Here is a 21,419-nt window from a genome sequence, read left to right on the forward strand (position 1 = left end):
ATAAAACTGAGTTGGAAGGGACCCACAAGGATCATCAAAGTCCCTATCCTAGCTCTGCACAACACCATCCCCAAGAGTCACACCATGTGCCTGAGAGCACTGTCCAAACACTTGAACTCTCAGGCTGGTGCTGTGACCACTTCCCTGGGGAGCCTGTTTCAGTCCCCAGCCACTCTATGGGTGATGAACCTTTTCCTAATATCTTTTTCTAACAGGTAGGAGGCCTAAATTTCCCCTGACACACCTTCAGGCCTTCCCCTTGGGTCCTGTCACTCAATACAGAGCAGAGATCAGTACCTGCCCCTCTTGCTCTCATGGGGAAGTTGTCCACTGCCATGAGGTCTCCCCTCGGTCTCCTCCACGCTGTGACCAGTGACCTCAGACTCTCCTCACAGAGCTTCCCCACTAGGCCCTAGGACCCCCTAGGCCCCTCTTCGTTTCCCTCCTCTGGATGCTGTCCCACAGTTGAATATCTTTCTTACATGGTGTCTCCCAGGCCGGCAGGGTACCTGCTGCAGGTGGTGGTTACGTTATTTGTAGAAGCAGACAGCACCAGCTCAGCCCTGAGCAGGCCCCGCCAGTGGAGCTGGGCGCGCGCCCTGCGCCTGCCTGGCAACAACATGGCTGCTGCCTAGCCAGGCTGGAGCGCTTCGGCAGGGGCCCGTGCTGCCTGGCGGCCAAGGACTGCCTGACTTGCTGCTCTGGGAATTAAGGTGTCAGATGCAGTTTTAGAGAAGCAGTGGTGACAGGCCTTTCCTGGTGTGCTGCTGGTTTATTGGCGTGGTGGAGAGAGTAGAATCCTTACATTGGCAAGAGAGAGTCACCAAACACCAGGCCCTGTTGCATGGGTTGCAGGTGTTTCTGCAGTTGATCTTGTCAGGTTGCTGGTTGTAGAAGCCTGCTGGAGAATTAAATGTTCCAAGTCCATCTGGATACAGCCTTGGGCAGCCTGCTCTAGGTGATGGCTTGAGCAGGTGGGCAGTTGGATGAGATGACTGCCAGTGGTTCCAGAAGGCCATTTTAGAATTCCGTTATAAAACCAAGGTTCTAGAAGTTGTGCTGGGAGGGCCAAGCAGTGAAATACCACACTGCTGTGTTCCGTACTGAGCCCCTTGGCACCTGTCAGTCTGTCTGTCCAGGTAAAGGAAGCACTGTAGAGACAAGTATTGACTCAGCACAGACTTCAGGAACTTTTGGTTGCTTAGCCGTGTCAGACAGGATGTGACTCTTGAATGAAACCAGACTTATGTGTCAGACAAGAACCACAGCAGATAGCTGGGTAAAATTTGCTCTAATTTCAAATTCTGATCTGTGTTGGTTTTGTTTGTTTTCTCACTTAATGGAAAATCAAACCTTTGGTCTACATCAAATACAGAATTTTAGCTGTTAGGGTATGTTGGGATAGAATGCTGAAATCCTTTCTACTTCTTATCATCTTCTGTATGTTTATGCTTCCTGGAGAGAACAAATTTTTAAAATATTATTTTTCTTGAGATCAAATCTTGTTAACCTGTATGAGAAGACTTGAACTCGGTGTGTTGTTCTATTCCCTGCTATTTATCTTGTCCAACCCCTTGTCATGTTTTGTTAATCTCATAGGTATCAGAAAAGCATGAGATTCTCCTTTTGCTCTGGTGTGGCATGAAAAACTGTCCTGAGTTAATTTTCTTTTTAAGCAGAAAGAGCTACAGATGATGTATAGGAGATTTGTCGCTGCATACTGATGAAGCTTGGTCATCACTTGTCTCATGATGAAGCTTGGGTCAGTCTCAAAGATATTTATGGCTGACATGGGACTATTTTTGCCCTTTTTTTCTTATTTGCAGTGAAGAATGCGAGACCTAACGGCTCAGGTAACGAGCAGTCTGCTGCAGTTTCCAGAGGTGACTGTTGAGGCACTTGGGGAAGATGAGATCACCCTAGACTCTGTGTTGTGTGGGAAGTTTTCTGGAGGTGAGCATTTTCCTTTAAATTTGGATTTGGTATAAAGTTGTTACTGCCTGAAGCACAGGGTCATAGCATCAGGTTGGTTCTGTTCAATAAATACGTCAGATTCTGATGTGCTAACAGGGTATTTTGACAGTCAGAATTTGTAAGCATTGACAGTGCAACAGCCTGCTCCAGTCCTGGGCCATTTAAATAATATAGCTGACCGTGCTCCCTTCAGTTTTGAATGAACTAGAATGCAGCTTTCAAGGAAGAAATAGCGTTGTTTTGGGATGTATTTCTTTGTACCAGCTCAAGCTCTATGTCCATTATAAGATCCCATACAGAAATAGTTACAGAGACACAAGCTGCTCCTTTTTCTTCTCTAGTCTAAATAAGAAATGGAAGGAGGACAGCTCTGTTAAGCACTGCCCACATATTTCTAAGGTATTTACCAGGATGCAGATGAGGACCCAGGGAGAGTTGCTGACTTTCTAGGTGATCTGAAGGTAGAGCTGGGTGCCTGTCTTGATGTGTGGGCTTCTGTTAAGACCAGGTAGAATCTTATCTACCTGACAGTAAGTGCAGTGATGGAGCTAATCCTTCCTTTGAGCTCCAAGTTCCTCGGTAAAGGAACAAGTGTTAAATTGTTCAGTGAAAGAACACTTGTTAAATTCTTTCTGGGATCCACAGGTGTAAAAGCTGAAATTTATGCATGCAGTGCCCATTTTAAGATAATTTCCTGTCCAAATCTCTGCCGAGAGTAGTCACGTGTCAAGCAAAATTCTTAGCCTGAAATGATTAGGTTTCGATGGGCTGTGTTTGAAGCATGCTCTGAGACTTGTATTCCTGCTCGTATTCAGGAGTTTTCCAGCCAAAGCAAGCCAAGTCTGGTGTGCAGATTAGAGCTCAGTCTACTGAAATCTTTATCCCAAACAAGCAGTCAGCATTCTTGAGTGCAGGAATGACAAGTAGAAACGCAAAAGAACGGGGTTATTAATTTGAAGAGGTATTGGTTGAGGATGGCAGTGGGTGATTTAAACTAACGGTCCAGATGTGGGTAGGTTGGCCTTCCTGCGTCCCTTTGGTGCATTGGAGGGAAAGGCCCGGTGCCAGTTGCTGCTGTTTCAGTTCTTGTGCTGGGGACTTGTTCAGTGCTGTTTCTTTCCCCTTGCAGGCAGAAGTGGCCTGGCGTGGCTGGCGTGTGGCCCCCAGCTGGAGGTGGTGAACTCGGTGACAGGAGAGCGGCTCTCTGCGTATCGCTTCAGCGGAGTGAACGAGCAGCCTCCCACTGTTCGTGTGGTGAAGGAGTTCTCTTGGCAGAAGAGGACTGGGCTCCTGGTTGGGTTGGAGGAAGCAGAGGGGAGTGTTCTCTGTCTGTACAACCTTGGGATCTCAAGAGTGGTTAAAGCAATTGCTCTTTCAGTGAGGGTATGTATCTTTTGGGGAAAATTAATATTTTGTGGTGTCTATGTTGCATATTCCTGCTTCAAGAAAAGCTTTGGAATGTCTCTTTGAAGTTTGAATGTTTTCTGTGTTGTATTAACATATTGTCAGCCAAGAGAGACTTTTTCTCAACATCGCTGTCTGCATTTTTGTCATTTTTTTATTTAAGGCCTTAAGGAGCACCATGTTTCTGGTATTATTTTCCATGTGGATTTATAGTGATTGTATGTTTCAGGACTGTCACATGGTATTATCCCAAATTCTACTGGTTTGTATGAAGCAGAAGGGTAGCATTCAGATTCAGTGAGCTGAGAAAAGGTTTTTTTGTTCTTCCTCAGAATTAGTTGTCAGTAGTCTAGGAGAATAGGAAATAGCTGTACATAGCATAGTGGATAAATATGTCGTTTCAGGAGCTTCTACATGGAACACTTTTGGAAGACTCCATGTAAAGCTAGTAAAGACTCATTTGGAGCCAGTTGTACAATGAGAAAAATCTCTTAAAAGAAAAAGGTTAGAAGCAGCCACCCTTGAGCCTTGGCTAATTGCACAGCAAGATGTGTTCTGTGTTTCCTCATCACAGTCACCAACACTTGGAACACAAGAATCTGAGTAACCAAAATACTTCTGTTAGTCCTCTGAGCAGCAGAGAAGATTAAAAAATAAATTTGAGTAATAGGAATTCTGAAAGAGAGCTCAGTTTCCTAAATAACTGTAGATACTTGTAAGGTTGGAATTCTTGTGACCAAGGTAAAAGGTGAATTGTGTGGCAGGGGCCAGGCAGTGCAGTCATAGGCGAGTGCTTGATACAGAAGAGGAAGTGCTTGATAGAGGGGGCCTATGAGTTTGGATATTTCCCCCCAGTTCTGGGGGTAAGCAGCCTACATTGAAGGATGGACCACCTTGTGACGCTCAGTCCTTTGCTGTGTTTTCAGACAAGCCTTTGTTGTCGATGTAAAGCTGTCTGTTTTCATGGTGCTGCATTTGTAAGAGGCCAGAAGATAATAGGTCCTGTTCTTGTGCTATGCAGCTTTAGTGCAGGAGCCTTGGTGTGCTTGTGTCTCTGCTAGAGCAGTCAGTATTGTCCTGGGTGTGCTGTGGGTGCTGGAGGGTTTGTCTTCACCTGGGCCTGAGGTTGTGGGGAGGGCTTGGCTTGTCAGGGAGCAGGGAGAGCTCCTGCCTCAGGCTGAGCAAGGTCTTGTTTGGTCTCTTGCTGTTGGATTAGCCTGCCTTTTGTAGTTTTCCTTACCATGTGTAACAGTGCCGGTGTGCATTGAAAATTTGTGTTGGATACTGTCAGTCAAAGCGAGGACCAGGGTAGATTTTAGTAAGCCAGCATCTCCCTCAAGCCCTTTCTAGGAATGTTTCATTCCATGGAAATCTTATCCTGTATTTCCTTTTGCATTTGTGACGTGCTAATGCTGGCTTCCCATCTGAGAGCTGCTCTTGGGCCTGTCCAAGAGCTCTGGTATTAACCTGCTGCTCCCTGCAGGTGACTGCCATCGAACCCATCAGCAATGACGGCGGAGCCAGCGTGAGCACCCGGCACCTGCATCAGAGTCTGCGATGGCTCTTTGGAGTGACAGCAGTGGCCACAGATGTTGGCCACGTCCTTCTGGTTGACCTTTGTTTGGATGATTTATCTTGCAGTCAGAATGAAGTAGAAGCATCAGGTAAGCTGCAGTTTTAAAACTTGAATTTAGAAGTACGGAAATGTGTTTCTTTCCAAAACCCAGCCTGTAGCCCAGTGAAGACCCCAGCGTGCTGATGGACCACTGACATTTCTGACATTGCTGACTGCTGATTGCAGATGGCAGTTTGACACTGTATGGTCCTGAGCTGATCAAAAAACTGGGAGTGGCCGAGTACTCCTCCTGATGTTCAGAAGGCTTCTTAAACTGCTCACATCCCTTTTTCCCTGTGATTCCTACCAGTGGGATGTAGGAATTTTTCCATTTGGGTCAGTGCAGCTGCGGGATAGGAGGTTGTGTCAGAGGTGCCATAATCCTTGGGAGTGATCTCCCGTTTCCATTAAGGACTTGGGGCAAGCTTTAGGCTTGTGTTTTAAAATAAATCTGGCTTATCAACAATCCTGTGTTTGGGCGAATGAATATTGCAATTTGTGTTTTCAGGTTGTACACACTGTTGTGGGTGTTTGTAAGAGTGGCTTCGGGAGCTCATGTCCCTTCAAGTAGCTTCATCATGAGGCCTAATACAGAGATTGGACTACAATGGTTACATTTGTACCCAGTTTTGAAATAGGAGTGAGAATGGGTGTCCCACTGGAGAGTCCTTTTGCTCTCTGAATGGGTGCAGAAACAGAAATAGCAAAAAAGGTGTTGCAGAAATGGGTGTTTTGCCTGGCACAGTAGAATTAGGTTATACACGTTGTGTAATCACATCAGTTTAAAATGGAACTGAAGTGGCATAATACATTAATTTCTTGCCTGCTTTTTTGTGTGTAGATTTAGAAGTCGTCACTAGAATTCCTGCTGAAGTTCCACAAAGAAGAGAAGCTGTGACCAGAGAAGGGAGGCATCTCTGTTTTCAATTACGAAGTCCTTCAGGAACAGCAGTATCAACCCTGTGCTACATAAGCAGAAGCAACCAGCTCGTTGTGGGTTTTTCTGATGGCTACTTGTCACTGGGTAATATGAAAACTTTGAAGAAGGCGTAAGTAGTCACTTCCACTTGGTAACAGTTCAAGGTGCATGGGTCTCAGTTTTCTGCTTTAGGAAATATCTTTATTTCAAGAGTCCTTTTTCTATGAGCAGGATGTTGAGTATATATATATATATATATATGTGTATATATATATATATATATATATATATATGGAGTGTTCAGAAATCCTCTTCTGAAATAAATGTTAACTCATACATGGATTAAGTGCAGCTCCTCTCCAGTGGACTGCATTTCATTTCTTACCATGCCCGTGGATAGAGGTCTTGTGGAAAGTACTGGGTCATGTCAGACAGTAGGGATGTGAGAGATCTGATTTTTAGAAGTCCGTTTGTTCTGTCCAGTCATATTCAGTGAAACAAGGTAATGTGTGTTTTTCCTTGAGACAGATTTTATGACAACAGGACATGCACTGAAATGCTTCTGTGTATGAAGAATATGATTTTGGTGATTATATTTTTTTTAAGGGACCAGGATGAAACTAGTGAGACATGATAATTCAATAGCTGATCTGTTCCTGAAAGCATATTCTTTCCTACATTTCAGCCTTGATGCAAGTAGGGGTTGATCTCTTCCAACGCATAGATGTACATGAACCCAATTTTCTTTGGAAGGTTTGGAGATGAGAATAAGAAGCATGTAAATTTATAAACAATAGAAAAATAAAGAAATTATTTAAAATCTTCTGACGAGCAATCTCACTTTAAATACTTCGCAAAATTCAGATAGGTGTTTACTTTACCAATCTGCAGTTACTCACCAAAAATTACTGATACATAAATAGATAGTGGAGGCATAGCTAGGTGCAGGAAAAGATTGTGAAGGTACAACTAAGGTTCAGAAGTCTGAAATTAAAATTTGTTACAATGTCCAAGTAAAGAAATGAGAAGCTCTTTGTGTTTGGTGTTGTTTTAAATATGTTCAGATTTCACTGCATTTTAAGTACAATATTGAAATAGGCTTCAGCAATAGGGACTTTGTTTTCCCCAGCAGCTGAACAAATAATTTCTTTTCCTTCTCCTCAGGCAGAGGAGGTTATTGCTTTGATGGACAGAAATCTCCTTGCCTTGACTGCTGCATAAAAGGTAGTCACTTGTTTTACTCCATTATTTGTTTTTTCTATTTTTTTTCCCAAACTTGTAGGCACTACACTCAGCTTGGAGGAGGAAGGATTCCTGTCTGTGCTCTTACTTTTCAAGAACCTGAGAATGATCTTCAGAATTGTTGCTACTTATGGGCTGTTCAGTCTACACAACAAAGGTGAATAACAATTATCATAAGCCACTTATTTTGCTTATATTTCTTTTAATATTTGTTCACATAGAGCTCTCCCTATAAGATGACAATGACAGTATTGTTGGTTGCTTCATGAGAGCTTCAGAAGTCTTTGGAGTCCTTGTGTGCCAGTTCAGCTTCTCTGGCAGAAAAGGAACAGTGTTCACCAAACAAATCAATGGTTTCCAGCTGGGATAAGGAATAAGTCAGAGTGTGGAAGGCTGTGCTGCATGCAAGAGAGGGACTGGAACTTAGGTGGGAAGGGGACAAACATACCTCTCTTTCTCTCAGCATCTTCAAGCTATTTAGTCAGCCCAGCTTTCATGGAGTGGCAGTCTTCTTGAGCTTGACTTCAAAGCAGTTTTCACGGAGAATGCTTTACTGTGAAAAACTATTTCCAACAATTCTAGGTCCATACTGCATATTAAAGCTTTCCAATGGTACAGTTAGCATTTGCCCCTGAGGCAGTTTGTGTCGAAATTTCCTCCTTTATGTTTTACTGGCTAAGTGTGACCAATTGTCATGTTTTGGGAAGCAGTGTTATTCTTTTCAGGAAGAGCAAACTTTTAAGTAAGTTTCAGCCTAGATCTACCAAAAAGATAATGAGAATTGTAAAGCAGCATTGTAATCAAATTTCCTCATTTATACCTTTTTCAGCAAAGGGAGTGCTGTGTATTTACATCTGTTGCAGTTAGCATTTGGTGACAAGAAATGTCTGGCATCAGGACAAGTCATATACGAGGTAAGACAGGCCTGTGTGAGAGAAGATGAAAAGATAAACTTTCCCTTGATTATCAGTTAAATTGTGTCTTTTTATATGAATGAAAGCTGAAATTTCTAGTCATTGAAATGAATGTCTGATGAGTTAATGGAATTATCATGCTTTATCTTGTGGATCCATCCTTTCTGTATATCTATTTCTGTATATCTCAAAGCAAGTTTGCTTACTCTGTAGTAATTTGGGATCTTAAATGCATTGTCCATGTTCATTCCATGTTCTCTCCCTAAGGAACTGAGTAATATTTCCCTGATGAGAGCTCATGTGGTTTGAAAGAAGGTTTTAAATCTCCAGGAAGTTCTCATTGTTACTAAAGAGATGAGTATTCACTCTACTGATGTTCCTATCAATAACATCTCGTGACAGACCTTTAGCTGCTGTAATGTCAGGCTCTGTAATCAAAACATGAAGCAAAGGCTTTGTGTGAAGATGTGTTGCATTATTTCAGATGTCTCTTTGTAAATACCAATTCAGGTTTGTGAAGATGCCTTGATGATGCAAGGAACTCTCTGCAAAACATGATTAGATCTAGACTAATGTTAGGAAAATGCTAAATTTTGAAAGTATGCAAAAGCCTTTGGAGCCAAACTTGCTCATTATGACTTGACACTTAATTTTCTTGCATGTCAGATATAGTTCCTATTGATGGGAAACATACAGTAAAATAGGCATATTATATCAGATATTTGCATTAATTCATATTTAGGTATAATGTATGTTGTTATTTCAAAATTGTCTTTCCTCTCTTCTTCATTTTCTTCCCCCAGGGTTTTACATACTGTGTCAAACTCTTCAGTTTAGATCTCTCTGGTGGAATCTTTCCCTGGAGAGGGCAGACCAGCAATACTAAATTCCTCAGCTTTCAGACCATAGAAAAATTTCGCAACCATGCTGACAGAGAAGATAATGTTAATGAAGGTTTGTTCTGATGTCCCTGCTTGGTTATTCTAAACGACATGATTTGGAAATCTAAGCAATGAATATTGTTCTATATCCACAGACTTAAGGTTTTAAATATTAATCTAGCTGGCCTTGTTTGGCTTATTAAAAAAACCCCTGTGTGTTTAAGCTACATGAGACTTCTTATCCCTCTGAACATCATTCTTTACGGGAAAAAGTAGATTTTATTTTATATTTCCTGGGATGCTAAAGCAGTGTATAGGGTCACCTGTATAATGCTGGTCAGTCAGTTTGTTCTGCCAGTTGTCTTAATTGAACAGTGTTACTATTGCTTAGGAATAGTAATTTCTATTGTTTAGGAATGTTACCTGAATTTATTTTTATTCTGCTCAAACCTCTGGCTGCATCCAGTGTACATCCAGTGAATCTAGTTCCCCAGGGCTCAGAACTGGGGCCTGTGAAATATCTTCATCAATGATCTGAATGAGGGGATCAAGTGCACCCTCAGTGAGTTTGGGACAACACCATCTTGGACAAGAGTATTGATCTGCTGGAGGGTAGGAAGGCTCTGTGGAGGGATCTGCACAGGCTGGATTGATGGACCAAGGCCAGTTGTAGGAGGTTCAAACACCTCTTGCATGCTACAGACTTGGGGAAAAGTGGCTGGAAACGTCCCTAGAGGAAAAGTACCAAGGTGTCCTACATGACAGTTGGCTGAATATGAGCCACCCCACCACATTAAAAAAAGCCAAACCCCAAAAATAACAAGAAAAACCTTTTCTGTCTCCTTATTATCAAGGATGAGGTGTGACGAAATACCTGTAAGTTTTTTGATGGTTTCTAATGAGATTTTATTCGGAACCTGTTCAAGTTAAGTTCTTGGCATACATGAGCTTCTGCTGGATGTGTGTTCAGGTTAGCAGTGAAATTGTCTTCTGAGTTGTGAAGGTCATTGTTATACTCTAAGGCAGTTTCAGCAGCTGACAAAAATTGAAATGGCACAGAAGTTCACAATGAGGCATAGTAAAGTGTTTGAGAATCCCTGTTGATGAACTGAAGAGGGAACAGAGAAGCATTTTGCAAAACATACCATGTTATTTTGTTTCTTGCTCTATTACAGTAAATTATATTCACACTTTGTTTTACACCTAGACAATGCATTCTCCCCAGAGACCGCAAAACATTCCACTTACTGAGAAAACTGGAATAGAACATTGGGAATGTTTTATGTTAAAATCTTTATTCCTATGTCCTGCTTTTAAGTACTGTATTATTTATTTAGTCTGGTAATTTTATTATTTTACTTTGATTCTTTAAACATCCTCTTTAGTTACATATGGAAATCAAATCATGCTAGATGAGTGATACATCTGTATAAGATAAATACAAGTATGCTTTCTAAAAAGAGCAATCTATGTGTTCCTAGTATATCTTTGCCCCAAATTATTCATCCAGTGAACTTCATTAATAACATGCAAAACTTAATTAATAACTGTGTATTTGATTTGTTTAAAATAAAAGTAATTTGGATAAGAAAAATGGGCAGTATGACTGAAGCCTGTTGCAGAGAAGATTGCTATTTCATACATGTTTTTATCATTCCAAATAAAGTGTTGTGGTTCATGAGTGAAATGACAACAAATATCTTGTATTTTCTACAGTAAGAAACAATGTCTTGTCTTTGACAGTAATCTCTCCTGACACCAGTGTATCAATCTTCAGTTGGCAAGTGAATACCTATGGTCAAGAAAAACCATCTGTTTACTTGGGCGTGTTTGACATCAATCGCTGGTATCATGCTCAAATGCCAGACTCACTGAGGTAGGTTTTAAATTAAATGGTTTCAAAATTCCCTACAAAGGGTTAATTTGGAAATTGCTGTTGATCTTATGCACTTGTTTTCTTTAAGGCCAGAAGAAGTGCTTCATGATTGCCCCTATTTTGCACTGTGGTCACTGGATCCTGTAATAAGCATGACTTCTCCAAACCTCATTTTGGATATTCTGGTACACGAGCGTAGTCTAAGTCGGGGGGTGCCTCCTTCTTATCCACCACCTGAGCAGTTTTTTAATCCAAGCACCTATAATTTTGGTAGGTATTTCACTGCTTTTCATTTGAATTGTGACAAGCTTCAGTGGAGGTCAAATGCCACTTAGTGGTTCTCTTTCTTGTTCGTTGTTTGTGGCACAAAAGCCAGAAGAAAAAAAGCCCCACAAACCTTCTGAAACCTGGTGACCTTGTCCTAACCAGGTACTTCCTCTTGTGATGCATATCTGACAGGCTGGTGAGTTTTGGGTTTGGGGGCTTCTGTAAGATAGCCTGGGAAGGGGTGGTGATCATAAAATGAAATGCCTTTGTGGTGAGGCCCTGGGTACAGCACCTGGGTACCTCTCCAGATGAAGTTTCTGCAGACAGAGAGTAACTACTTTTTATGGAAAGTTTGTAAGCGTTGTGATGAAGGAAAGGGGTGCTGGAGGTTTGTCTTTGCAGACAGCACAATTTTAAAAGCATAAACTGGTGATAAGCTTAACAAGGTCTGTCAAACGTTCTTGTTTCTGCAGATGTGACGTGCTTGCTCAGCTCAGGAGTTGTTCACATGACTTGCACCGGCTTCCAGAAGGAGGTGACTTCTCTTACTGTGTTGAGACTGTCAAGAGATGAACCTTTGCTAACTTTTCCCTTGCAGTGCTTTGAGTGTCAGAGACTACTTAATGCTCATCCACATGCATAACTGCAGTGATCTCGTGTCAGTTCCATGCAAATGGTGCTGTTTTAGGGAGGCATGCGCAGGGACTGAATGGCTGGAAAGGAATGCTGTTGTAGGAGGAAAGAGTGTGGTGGAAGTTGGGGAAAGTGTTTAGTTCTTTGTATGGTGTGGAGTTAGGGTTTTGGCCCCTGATGAACTTGAGAAAGGAGGACAGCCTGGAGAAAGGGCAAAGAGTTTGAACTGCTCAAGAAGAAATGCATGTTTCTTCTCTCAACCTTGGCCAAGTTATAACTTCTGAGCCATGGCACAGCTTGTGACAAATCCTTTCAAATTAAGTTACAGCTCACTAAATATACCCATATAAATCATCTTTTGCAGAAACGAGCATGAAGTCTTTCAAAGAGTGGTTTGTAGTTGTATTAGTTTTAACTTCGACAGGATATAATTTGTGTCAGTGTCTGGGGAAAAGCAAGGCCTGTGTATTGACAGAGAGGCTGGAAAATACTGTCTTTCCTTCAGCATGGCAAGGATTTTTTCTTCTATAGGATAGTTTTTCAGAAACTGGAACTCTTAGTGTGCTGATGTCTTTAGGACTCTACATAGCAGTGCATACCCAAATTGCTAACCTGAAGCCTGCTGCTACTAATGCAGCTTTCTGACAGTCTGAGTGATCCAGAACCTTAGTGATTGAATGCCGTGTTAACCCGTGTCTTTTGATGGATGTTTCAGACCCTGAAGTTTTTGAAGAAATCTGGTCCTTTAATCAGTGAAGCCATTCGTGACAGCTACACTCGGTGTCTTGTAGCTGGCTTGCTGTCTCCAAGACTGGTTGATGTCCAGCCATCCAGTCTGAGTCAGGTGAGCGTATGTTAGGGAATCCTGGGGGAAATTCATCCATCTTGTCTGAAGGCTGTAGAGGCTACAAGACCATGTTTTTTGATTGCTAGCTGCAGTGCAGTAGGTGGCAGGGTGAAGGTTTCTCTCTCAGATGTGCACTATTTCAAACACCAGCTTGCTGCACTAGACATTATTTGCTTGCAAGGATGTGCTAACCAGTTACAGTTGTCCACTCTGCCTGACAATTTCATTGCCACTTCCTCTCATTTTCCCTTCATCAGTAGGGTTTTCTGCACCCTCTCAAAACTGATCTTTACTCTGTAGCCTTTGCCTTGAGCTGTGGTAGCTAGATTTCCTCCTGTTAGACTGCCCTCTTGCTGCAAAACCTGCATCACCTGTATCTCTCAACACTGCTGCATTCTGTCTGTCACCACAGTGGCTTCACAGCCCTCTCATGCATTTTCCATTTTCGGTGCAGCAAACTTTGTCTCTCATCTGAAGAGTTCCATGAAAGGAGGAGTGTTTGTGATGAGCAGCCCATCTTTGTCCAGGCAGGGTCAAAGCTGAAGGGCTGGATGGTGATCATGGAGTGGTGCAGCAAGTACCAGGAAGGGGAGAGCAGTCTTCCCCCTGCCTTCATCTTCCTGTCTGTGGGATTCTTCACCGGACTGTGGCAATGTGTCAGGAAGAATAACACTTCTGCATAGTGTGGTAGCTAAAACAAATTTGGCAAGCAGACCCAGCCCACGGAATGCTTATTTTGCAAGCCTGATGTAGGCTCTTAGATTCTGATTAGATTTTCTGATGTCAGTTCTTGTTGGGAAGTAACTTGGGAAAGCAAGAAATTTTATTATGACCTTTGCTGGATCGTGACTATATCGTTCAGACACTGCATTAAGCAGGGATTGCTATTGAATACTAGAAAGAAAAATTTCACAATTAGGGTCGAGTATCTTGGAACTTCGTTTGGTACCCTAAGTAGTATTTGGCATGTTTCCTTGTCTGAAATGCATTTTCTGAAAATAATGGAAATACCCTACATGTCTTCTAATATGTAGAAATTGCTCTCAAATGTCAGGATTTTGCATAGAATGCAAACTTCATAAATTTGTTTGTAAAATAAAAAAGTAGAGTGAAGAAAAAAAGACATTTTATGCAGGATCATTTCACCTGAAAGAAATGTCTGAAGGCCATCTGGAATAAGCTACTATATTATTTCCCATGTGTGTGCATGCCTGTGTGTTAATCCTTCTCAAGGATTGCCGTGGCTTTAGAATACGGTATTTGAGCAGGCTGAAATTTCAGCCCGTTAGAACTGAAATGTTTCACTTCTTTATGGTACTTTAACGGATTGTAACTGAATGTTTTGGCTGTCACAGCTACTTCATGCCTTGCCAGTCTCGGGAGCTGCTTGGCCTCAGCTTCACTGTTCCCATGCAAACACAGTCGTGTTTGCTGTGTCCCCTTCACGTGTTGCTGATGGCAAAGGGGCATGCCCAAAGTGCATAATGGGTATTAGCAGAGGATGTTACTGAAAACAGTGAGTTGGGACTCAGTAAATGAAGACTGGAACCCCGAGGCACAGAAATAGGCATTAGAAGTAGCCTGTGTGAAGTTGAAATGTCAAGTGGAAAACTTTCCTGTGTCCCTCAAACCAGCAAGCAGTCCAGCCTGTGGCTAGAATTAAGAAAGAATCAAGAAGATGGAATTAGTTGCATTTGCACCAGTGGACGTTGTAATGCCTGAATGAGTATGCAACCACTTCTGCTGAGGCCCAGGTATCAAGAGTATGTGAGGTGGTGATTTGCTTTTGTCTGTTCTGTTCAGGAGGAGCAGTTAGAAGCAGTGTTGTCAGCTGCTGTGCAGACAGGTTCTTTAGAACTTCTGACGGGATGCATTAAACACTGGACTTCTGAAGGTAATGGTGCCTGCATAGTTTTTATGTTGTGTCCGTTTTGGTTAGAAATTGTGGCTTCATGTTTTGTTTTTTTTTTTCTTTCTCTTTTTAAAGAGCAGCCAAGTTCTGCTGTAAATTTACGGTTTGTGCTTGAGTGGACGTGGAACAAAGTGATCTGTACAAAAGATGAACTGGACCAAATATGTGAGTACTGGTGTAGTTGTTACTGAATCTTTAAATGGTTCTTTACTTCTTCTGTGGTTGTCTAAGTGTCCTTTGGAAGTCTGCAGTTGCTCAGCTGACTGATGATTGAATATTTCTCCTTGAGCAGGTGTTCCACTGTTTGATGGCTCCTGCAACTTCATTGACCCACAGACCTTACAGTCCCTTCAGCACTGCCAGCTGCTTCTGAGCAACCTCAGCACAGTCCTGAACTGTTTTCTAACAGAAGCCCGAGAGCTTACTGAGAGAGGTTGGTGAAAGCACTGCTAGGTCTTTGGTCTGCTGGCTAAGGTTTGGAAGGATGTTTGGGTTGTAACTGTGGAGACAGGAGCTGTTGTTGTTTTGAATGGCTGGGAGAGAGTCGGATTGAGCTGGGAGGAGAAGCTGAAATCTGAGCAGTTGGGACTTAGATGGAAGACCCTCTTGAGTTCAGGGGAGCAGCTTGTTGTGGAGTTGATGGGGCTGGGTGGGGGAGGCTACACTGCTTGAGCAGTGAGCTGAGTAAGCACCTGGGTGGCAATTGCAGCAAGTGAGTGAGTGTGGTAATGCTGAGAAGTGTTCCTAATTTTTAGCAAGCAATTGATAGTTGTGTGCAAAAGGCTGGGAAATATAAAGTAAGCCATAATGTGTAAAGCAAGTTTCTTCAGTTTTTTAGCTGTTGATTTAAAAAAATTTTGTTGGCATATTGAGGGCAAAACAAGACTCACTGAAGTAAAAATGTAGTTTGCTGCTACTTGGAAAATAAGAATCCTGAGTATATCTAAAATTTAAGGTTTTATTTTTCCAGTTTTAATCTTTAGTAATTCTGTTTCTTTGTAGTGCTTGTTTTTTTTTTTGTTGTTTTTTTGTTGTTGTTGTTGTTGTTTTTTGGGTTTTTTTGTTTGTTTGCTTGTTTGATTTGGTTTGGTTTGGTTTTGGCTTTTTTTTTTGGTGGGGGGGCAATTTTTTCTCCTTAAAATTCATAAGAGATCTAGATGGACAAACTACAAAGACAGGTTTATAATTTGTTTGTTTATACTTTCTGATAGTTCTGCAAAGGGAGTTTTGTAAAATGAAAGGAATTGCAATACTAAATTCATGTTTTGCCTTTTTTTCAGGTTTTACAGACTTGACAAATAAGCAGGTGGTAACCAGCCTCATTTCTTTGTATGCACAAGTGGTGATCTGGTTCTGTCGATCCAGCCTCCTTCCTGAGGGTTTAGGTGAGCAGAACTTGTAGTACCAAAACACTTGTGGCTGTGTGACTCCTGTCTGTCTAGTCGGAAGCTTTAGTTGAAAAGCTTGGCCTTACTTCTTTAACTTGCTTTTACTTTTTCACCTCTAGATGATCACATGCATTTGTCTAGACCTTTCTACAATTACCCTCTGATTCAGAGCTACTACACAGGTCACCGACAGAAACTCGAGCGTTTATCAAGGTGAGACTCAGAGGAAATCTCCAGAAAGCTGCCACTGTTGGACTGTGTGAGAGTGGTTGTTTTTGCAGTTAAAACCCTTTGTCTGCACTTCCTCCGCATTACTTGTAACAGAGCAAGAAAGCAAACCTGGAACCCAAAAGGTCATTGCAACTCTTCTCTTGGACTTGTGCTGTAGACTCTTTAATTAATGAGTTGATTATGACCTAAGGACCATCTTTCCTCTGACTCAGAAATCTGTGCCACTGAGAGGCTGGAATGAGTGTTTTACTCTGTCCAAGCCCTTGCTCCCTTTTGTTGCAGAGGAAAATGGAATTCTGACTGCTTGATGATTGATGGAATGGTTTCCCAGCTGGGAGAGCAAGTGGAGAAGTTGTGGCGGAGAGATGAAGGTGGCACTGGGAAATACCCACCTGTTAGTTTACATGTGAGTGTTGTGTTCAGTGAAAACCCCAGGAGCAGCAGCAGTCCCCTAAAGGCAATGGTTCTGAGAGACAGGAGCATTAAAAACCTTTTCATCTTTTATTTCAGGCACTGCTGGATCTCTATTTGCTAGAAAGCACTGAAGAAAGTGACAAACATGCAATTGTATCCTTTCCAGGTTTTGTTCTTACCCCTTCAGTGTGTGCACATACATGTTGTTACGCCTGTTTATTGCAAAGTCTTTTGTGATACAAGAAAATAGGTTCCCTAAAATATTTAAGATAGAAATCTTGCTTAGTTTTTCTCAAAATATAATAGTTTGAATTTTTTAAAATACTCCTTTCTGTAGCAAAGGAGTATGTGTTAGAACAGTACCTAAAATATGCTGCTTTAGAACGAAAGGTTTTGTAACACTGTTTATCCAGCAGCTGATTTTTTGCCAAAATAATTTGTTTCCTAGCCCAGATAATACTGTTTGGGGTTTTTTTGGTGTGTGTTTTAGAAGTGCAAGAACACAGAATAATGAAGAGGGGGTTGATAACAGTCATTTGGTAGAATTTTTAAGATGCTGGAACATGGAGAATTACCTTTGTTGTTTGTTGGCTAAACCGAGAAGGGAGCCTGGAGAGCAAAGGGGTTAAAAATGGCCATAGTCCCAAACTGCCTTATTCAGACAGATCCCTAGCATGGGATGTCAGAAAGGGAAGATGACACTTGGAGTGAGGGATCCACATGCATTTCTAAACACAGTTTCAGTCGGCTATTGCTAAGTTGCATTGCAACGGCACCATAATTTGTGTTGTTTGGTGAAGTCAGGAAATGGGGAAAACAAAACAGCTGTAGAAATTTGTTGTTTAGGTTTTTTTGGGGTTTTTTGTTTTCTTTTCTTTTTTAAAAATTAAGCAGTGCATGTTCAAGTGTGTTGAATGTGCAGCTGGTAGCTTCACTGATGGAAGCAGAAGCCTGAGTTTATAACAGCAGGATATAAATATCCAATATCTGCCTTTTTTGATTTCTTCTACAGAAATCAACAAGTATTTCTTTCTGGAAGTTTTTTCAGAATGTTGCTTTGTGGTTAGGACCTGATTATTGACGCAAGAAGTTGTAATATCTTAAAATGGCAGGATCAATACATTGGGGTGTTTTGCTTTCTCCCATTTGAATATTCTTGTTTCATTATTTGCTAAATATAATGTGATAAATTTTTGTTCTTAGCAATTTATTCACCTTAATTCGATACTCTCAGACAATTTACTTGCTGCTGGATATCATGCATTCCTTCCCAAATAAAACAGGAAGTTCAATCGACTCCTTTCCAACTGCCTTTGCTATCCCTTGGGGTCTTGTTAAGCTGGTTCAAGGGTTTTGGCTTCTTGATCACAATGATTATGAAGTAAGTGTGAAACAGTTGAGTTAGACAAGCATTGCACTACATAGCTGTAATTAATAATTTTTAAAAATTGGTAAAAAACTCATTTTTAAAAATTGTTACTTGGGTATTAGGAGCTATTGGATCATTAGCAGCTTTTTTGTAGCACTGCTCTGACATTTTCAGCAAGAAGTTAGGATTTGAAATTTTGCTTTAACTACTTTGACAGGAAACTGATTGAGGCAAAGGTGTAATCAACTTTAATATTGCTTCGTATGTGATTTTTTTCAAAGCTGGCTGTGGTTTGGTTTTCAGCAGACTGGTTGGGCAGTGTTTTATCTAAAAGAGTGCTTTGGGTACTTGGGGCATGGGAACAGTGATGGTAGCAGGAAGGTTTGAGACAAAAGACTGCAGAAGTGACTTTTCAACTTTACGGGTATTCTTCCTGATACTGAGTATTGTTCTTGTCACTGTGTTAATACAACCATTTGTTTTTTATAGTGTAAGTCACCTAGTCATTTATTTATAAAAAGCAATGTCTTAAGACAGTGTTTTATGAACTTAAAAAAAAATCTGAATTGTTCCTCTTAAAGCATTCACTTTGTTCTGTCTGGCTGATTTGGTTGTTTTTTTTCCTGCAAATAAGGAATAATTTTTACTGGTATGTCCTGGATCAAGGATTGACTTGGTCAGACACCTAAGTTTGTCTAACCCACATGCAGCCTTGCTGCAGGAAGTTTGGGCTGTGTGTGTTGCCTGGCTGTGTGTATCTGTGGTAATGAAGGTGCTCTCAACTTGCCCAGAATGCCCTGACCCTGCTCTTCCATCCGGCTACAATCAAGACTGTGTCATGGCAGCACATGAGGATAATTCAGTCCCTCATGTGCCAGGGAGAGCACAGGAGAGCCCTCAGGTACATGCAGATGATGAAGCCGTCGATGTCCAGCAGCAGCGAAGTGCGGCTGTTCCTCACCGTGCTGCTGTCCAACAGGTAAGGAAATCTCCTGCTCTTTTGGCATTCGGATATTGGGAAATTGGAGAACTGATGGTACAGATGGGGCTGCCCTCCATTTCCTTTGATCTTTGAGTGAATGCCATCAGTGTGGGGCGTCTTTTTGGCCCATCCAGTGTTGCCATTCCTTTCCATGTCCAAAACCTTAACTGCAGGTGCATGGTGGAGGCTTGGGGTCTGTTGCAGCAACACACCACCAAGTTGAACATAGAAGAGCTGCTAAAGCACATGTATGAAATCTGTCAGGAGATGGGGCTCATGGAGGATTTGCTGAAGCTGCCTTTCACAGACACGGAAAAAGTGAGTTTGGAGAAGAAACAAAAATAATCTTAATTGTCTCTTTGGCCAAAGAAGAGGCAGAACCGTAATCGATGTTTGAAATGTGTTATTTCTCACAGGAGTGTTTGGAGAAGTTTTTACAGACCAAATCTGGTGTTCAGAACTGTGAATTCCTCTTAGTCCACCATCTGCAGCGTGCCAACTACATCCCAGCACTCCAGCTGAATCAGTCCATGAAGACCAATCTGACAGTAAGGGCAGATATGCTGCTGAGTGTGGAAGTTTCTGTCAGTTTGAATGATCACTTTTGATAGTCCTCAAGAAAAATCCTGCTTTTTTACTATTCTTTGAAAGACTAGGAATAAGTTCCTACATGTCAAGTTGTAGCTGACAGCTGAACTAAAAAGCTGTCTGAAATAATTTTACTACTGCAACCTGCTGTGTGAAGTTATAAATTAAATGTTGCAGACTGTGGTTGACTCTGCTGAAAGTTTGTTTGCATCTGAGGATAAAAATAGGTATCTTTTCTACCATCCCATCTTTTAATTCAGATCCTCAGATTCACCTCTTATATACTGTTTGGACACCAACGTTGTGTCACCTTTTTTCTCTGGAATAAAGAGTATGTTGTTTTTAATATCCTCTGTCTTGCTTTTACCTGAGAGCACTCAGAACACTCAACAGGTAAAATATATGTAGTGACGTTTAGTTGTGGTTTTGAGCTTTTTATTTTCTCAAATTATAGTGGAAACTCTCTGATTCCCATAGTTTCATATTACCATTTTTATGACATATATCCTACCCTTTCTCTCAAAATAGCCAGATTAAGTTTTGTATTATGAGAACTTCTCTTAAGGATCCTCTGATGCATGTGTTGTTTTTTGAAAGTGTATTTTTCCAGTAAATCAAAAGGTAGTCTTGGAAGGTTTAATTCCCTTATGTACATGAAAACTCTGCTCCAGTCATGCATGTGTGGGTAGATTTTCTTAACTGGTTTTAATTTTCCCTTCATTTTGTCCAACATGATTTGCAGCTGCCCTGTGTATTCAGTAATCTCGGACATCTGTATTTCATGGTAACTAGGGGAAAGCCTGCTCTTCCATATGCTGTTTGAAAATTGCAGGTGTTAAGAAGTATGTAAGAACAATGCTCTGCAAAGTGCCAGTCCTTTTAACTAGGAGTTTTATGTTCTAGTTTTATTCCAGTTTTCCTTGCACTTATCCAAAACTACCAGGTGAAATTGATGTGTGCTCCTGGGGGGAACTTGGAGCTTGCTGTGGCTCTGTGCTGTGGATTTGTTTTCCTTTGTCTGCAGAGCAAATTTAGCCCTTAGACAGAAAGAGCAGAGATAGTTCTGTTCAATGAACTTCTGAGAATTTGTTAACTTCTTGCTTTACACATTTCTTTTGTCAGAATGATCGTGATCCTCGCTTGAGAGAGAGAGCAGTTGCCAGAAACTCTCTATTAGACCAGTATGGCAAGGTCCTTCCCACAGTTCAAAGGAAGCTGGCAGTGGAGAGAGCCAAGCCATACCGTTTGCCTTCATCAGTCTTGAGAGAAGGTAATTTTAGAGAAGGGAAATATAATGTGCAGTCAGCCATCACTTGAATTATACAAGGCTGATACTTTTCCCTCTTGCTTTACAGTCCCAAGGCCAAAGCCATTATCAACAGCAACAAGGCAGGCTAATGCAGGAAATGTACATTTAAGAACAAGTTTCATCAATAAAGTACTCTCCAGATTTAAAGAAGCATGGCTAGGAAACAAGAAAACCAATTTCTCAGAGTATAATAAGTAAGCAGCTTTTCCATGAAGTTTAGCCTTGTTCTATGTGATTGAGGGGAGAGCGAAAAAGCAGGAGAGAAATCTGTTTGAATTATGTTAGTGTGTTGGTGGGAAGGTACATGTGATTACAGCTCATCATAAGTGACACAGTTCATCATAAGTAATATTTGGAAAAATGTATTTTTTGCTATGATGATCTTTGTTATGCAAATACATTTATTTACATTATGGGAAATATGCTAACAGAGTTTAAGACAGCTGAAACTAAAGCTTTGACTACCACTAAGCTCTTGGTGTACAGACTTTTGACAAACAAAAAGAAGTGCCTGTCACTTCTACATGGGCCTAATAAATCACCCCAGCAAGGGGAGTTGACCTCTGTTTTTGTTCTGCATCATCTGAGATGGTCACAGCATGCTTTTCTTTTTCGTTTATTTATTGATGTTCCTAGTTTCAATTGTGTATTTTC

The 21,419-nt window shown here is 41.3% G+C and overlaps 1 protein-coding gene across 1 annotated transcript; it reads left to right on the forward strand.

Moving 5' to 3' along the window:
• The first annotated feature begins 1,830 nt into the window (after positions 1-1,830).
• On the forward strand, positions 1,831-20,963 carry LOC134042640 (protein ELYS-like). The gene is made up of 24 exons (XM_062490284.1): positions 1,831-1,953; positions 3,104-3,357; positions 4,862-5,042; positions 5,835-6,042; positions 7,195-7,311; positions 7,984-8,068; positions 8,872-9,022; positions 10,693-10,825; positions 10,914-11,095; positions 11,566-11,627; positions 12,441-12,569; positions 14,376-14,466; positions 14,560-14,649; positions 14,777-14,917; positions 15,765-15,869; positions 15,992-16,085; positions 16,386-16,509; positions 16,614-16,670; positions 17,752-17,898; positions 18,678-18,865; positions 19,042-19,186; positions 19,285-19,416; positions 20,579-20,726; positions 20,812-20,963. Exons 1-24 carry the CDS (start codon positions 1,833-1,835, stop codon positions 20,961-20,963), a joined length of 3,237 nt encoding a protein of 1,078 aa, XP_062346268.1. The 5' UTR covers positions 1,831-1,832.
• Positions 20,964-21,419: the final 456 nt, after the last annotated feature.

Source organism: Cinclus cinclus, chromosome 3, assembly GCF_963662255.1.
Source record: "Cinclus cinclus chromosome 3, bCinCin1.1, whole genome shotgun sequence".
In the NCBI taxonomy this organism is placed as follows: Eukaryota; Metazoa; Chordata; class Aves; order Passeriformes; family Cinclidae; genus Cinclus; species Cinclus cinclus.

Coding starts and splice junctions, on each gene's coding strand:
- LOC134042640 (XM_062490284.1), top strand. CDS start 1,833: ATGCGAGACCTAACGGCTCAGGTAACGAGCAGTCTGCTGCAGTTTCCA. Junction 6,043..7,194: donor ATGAAAACTTTGAAGAAGGC/GTAAGTAGTCAC, acceptor CCAAACTTGTAG/GCACTACACTCAGCTTGGAG. Junction 15,870..15,991: donor CCTCCTTCCTGAGGGTTTAG/GTGAGCAGAACT, acceptor TTTCACCTCTAG/ATGATCACATGCATTTGTCT.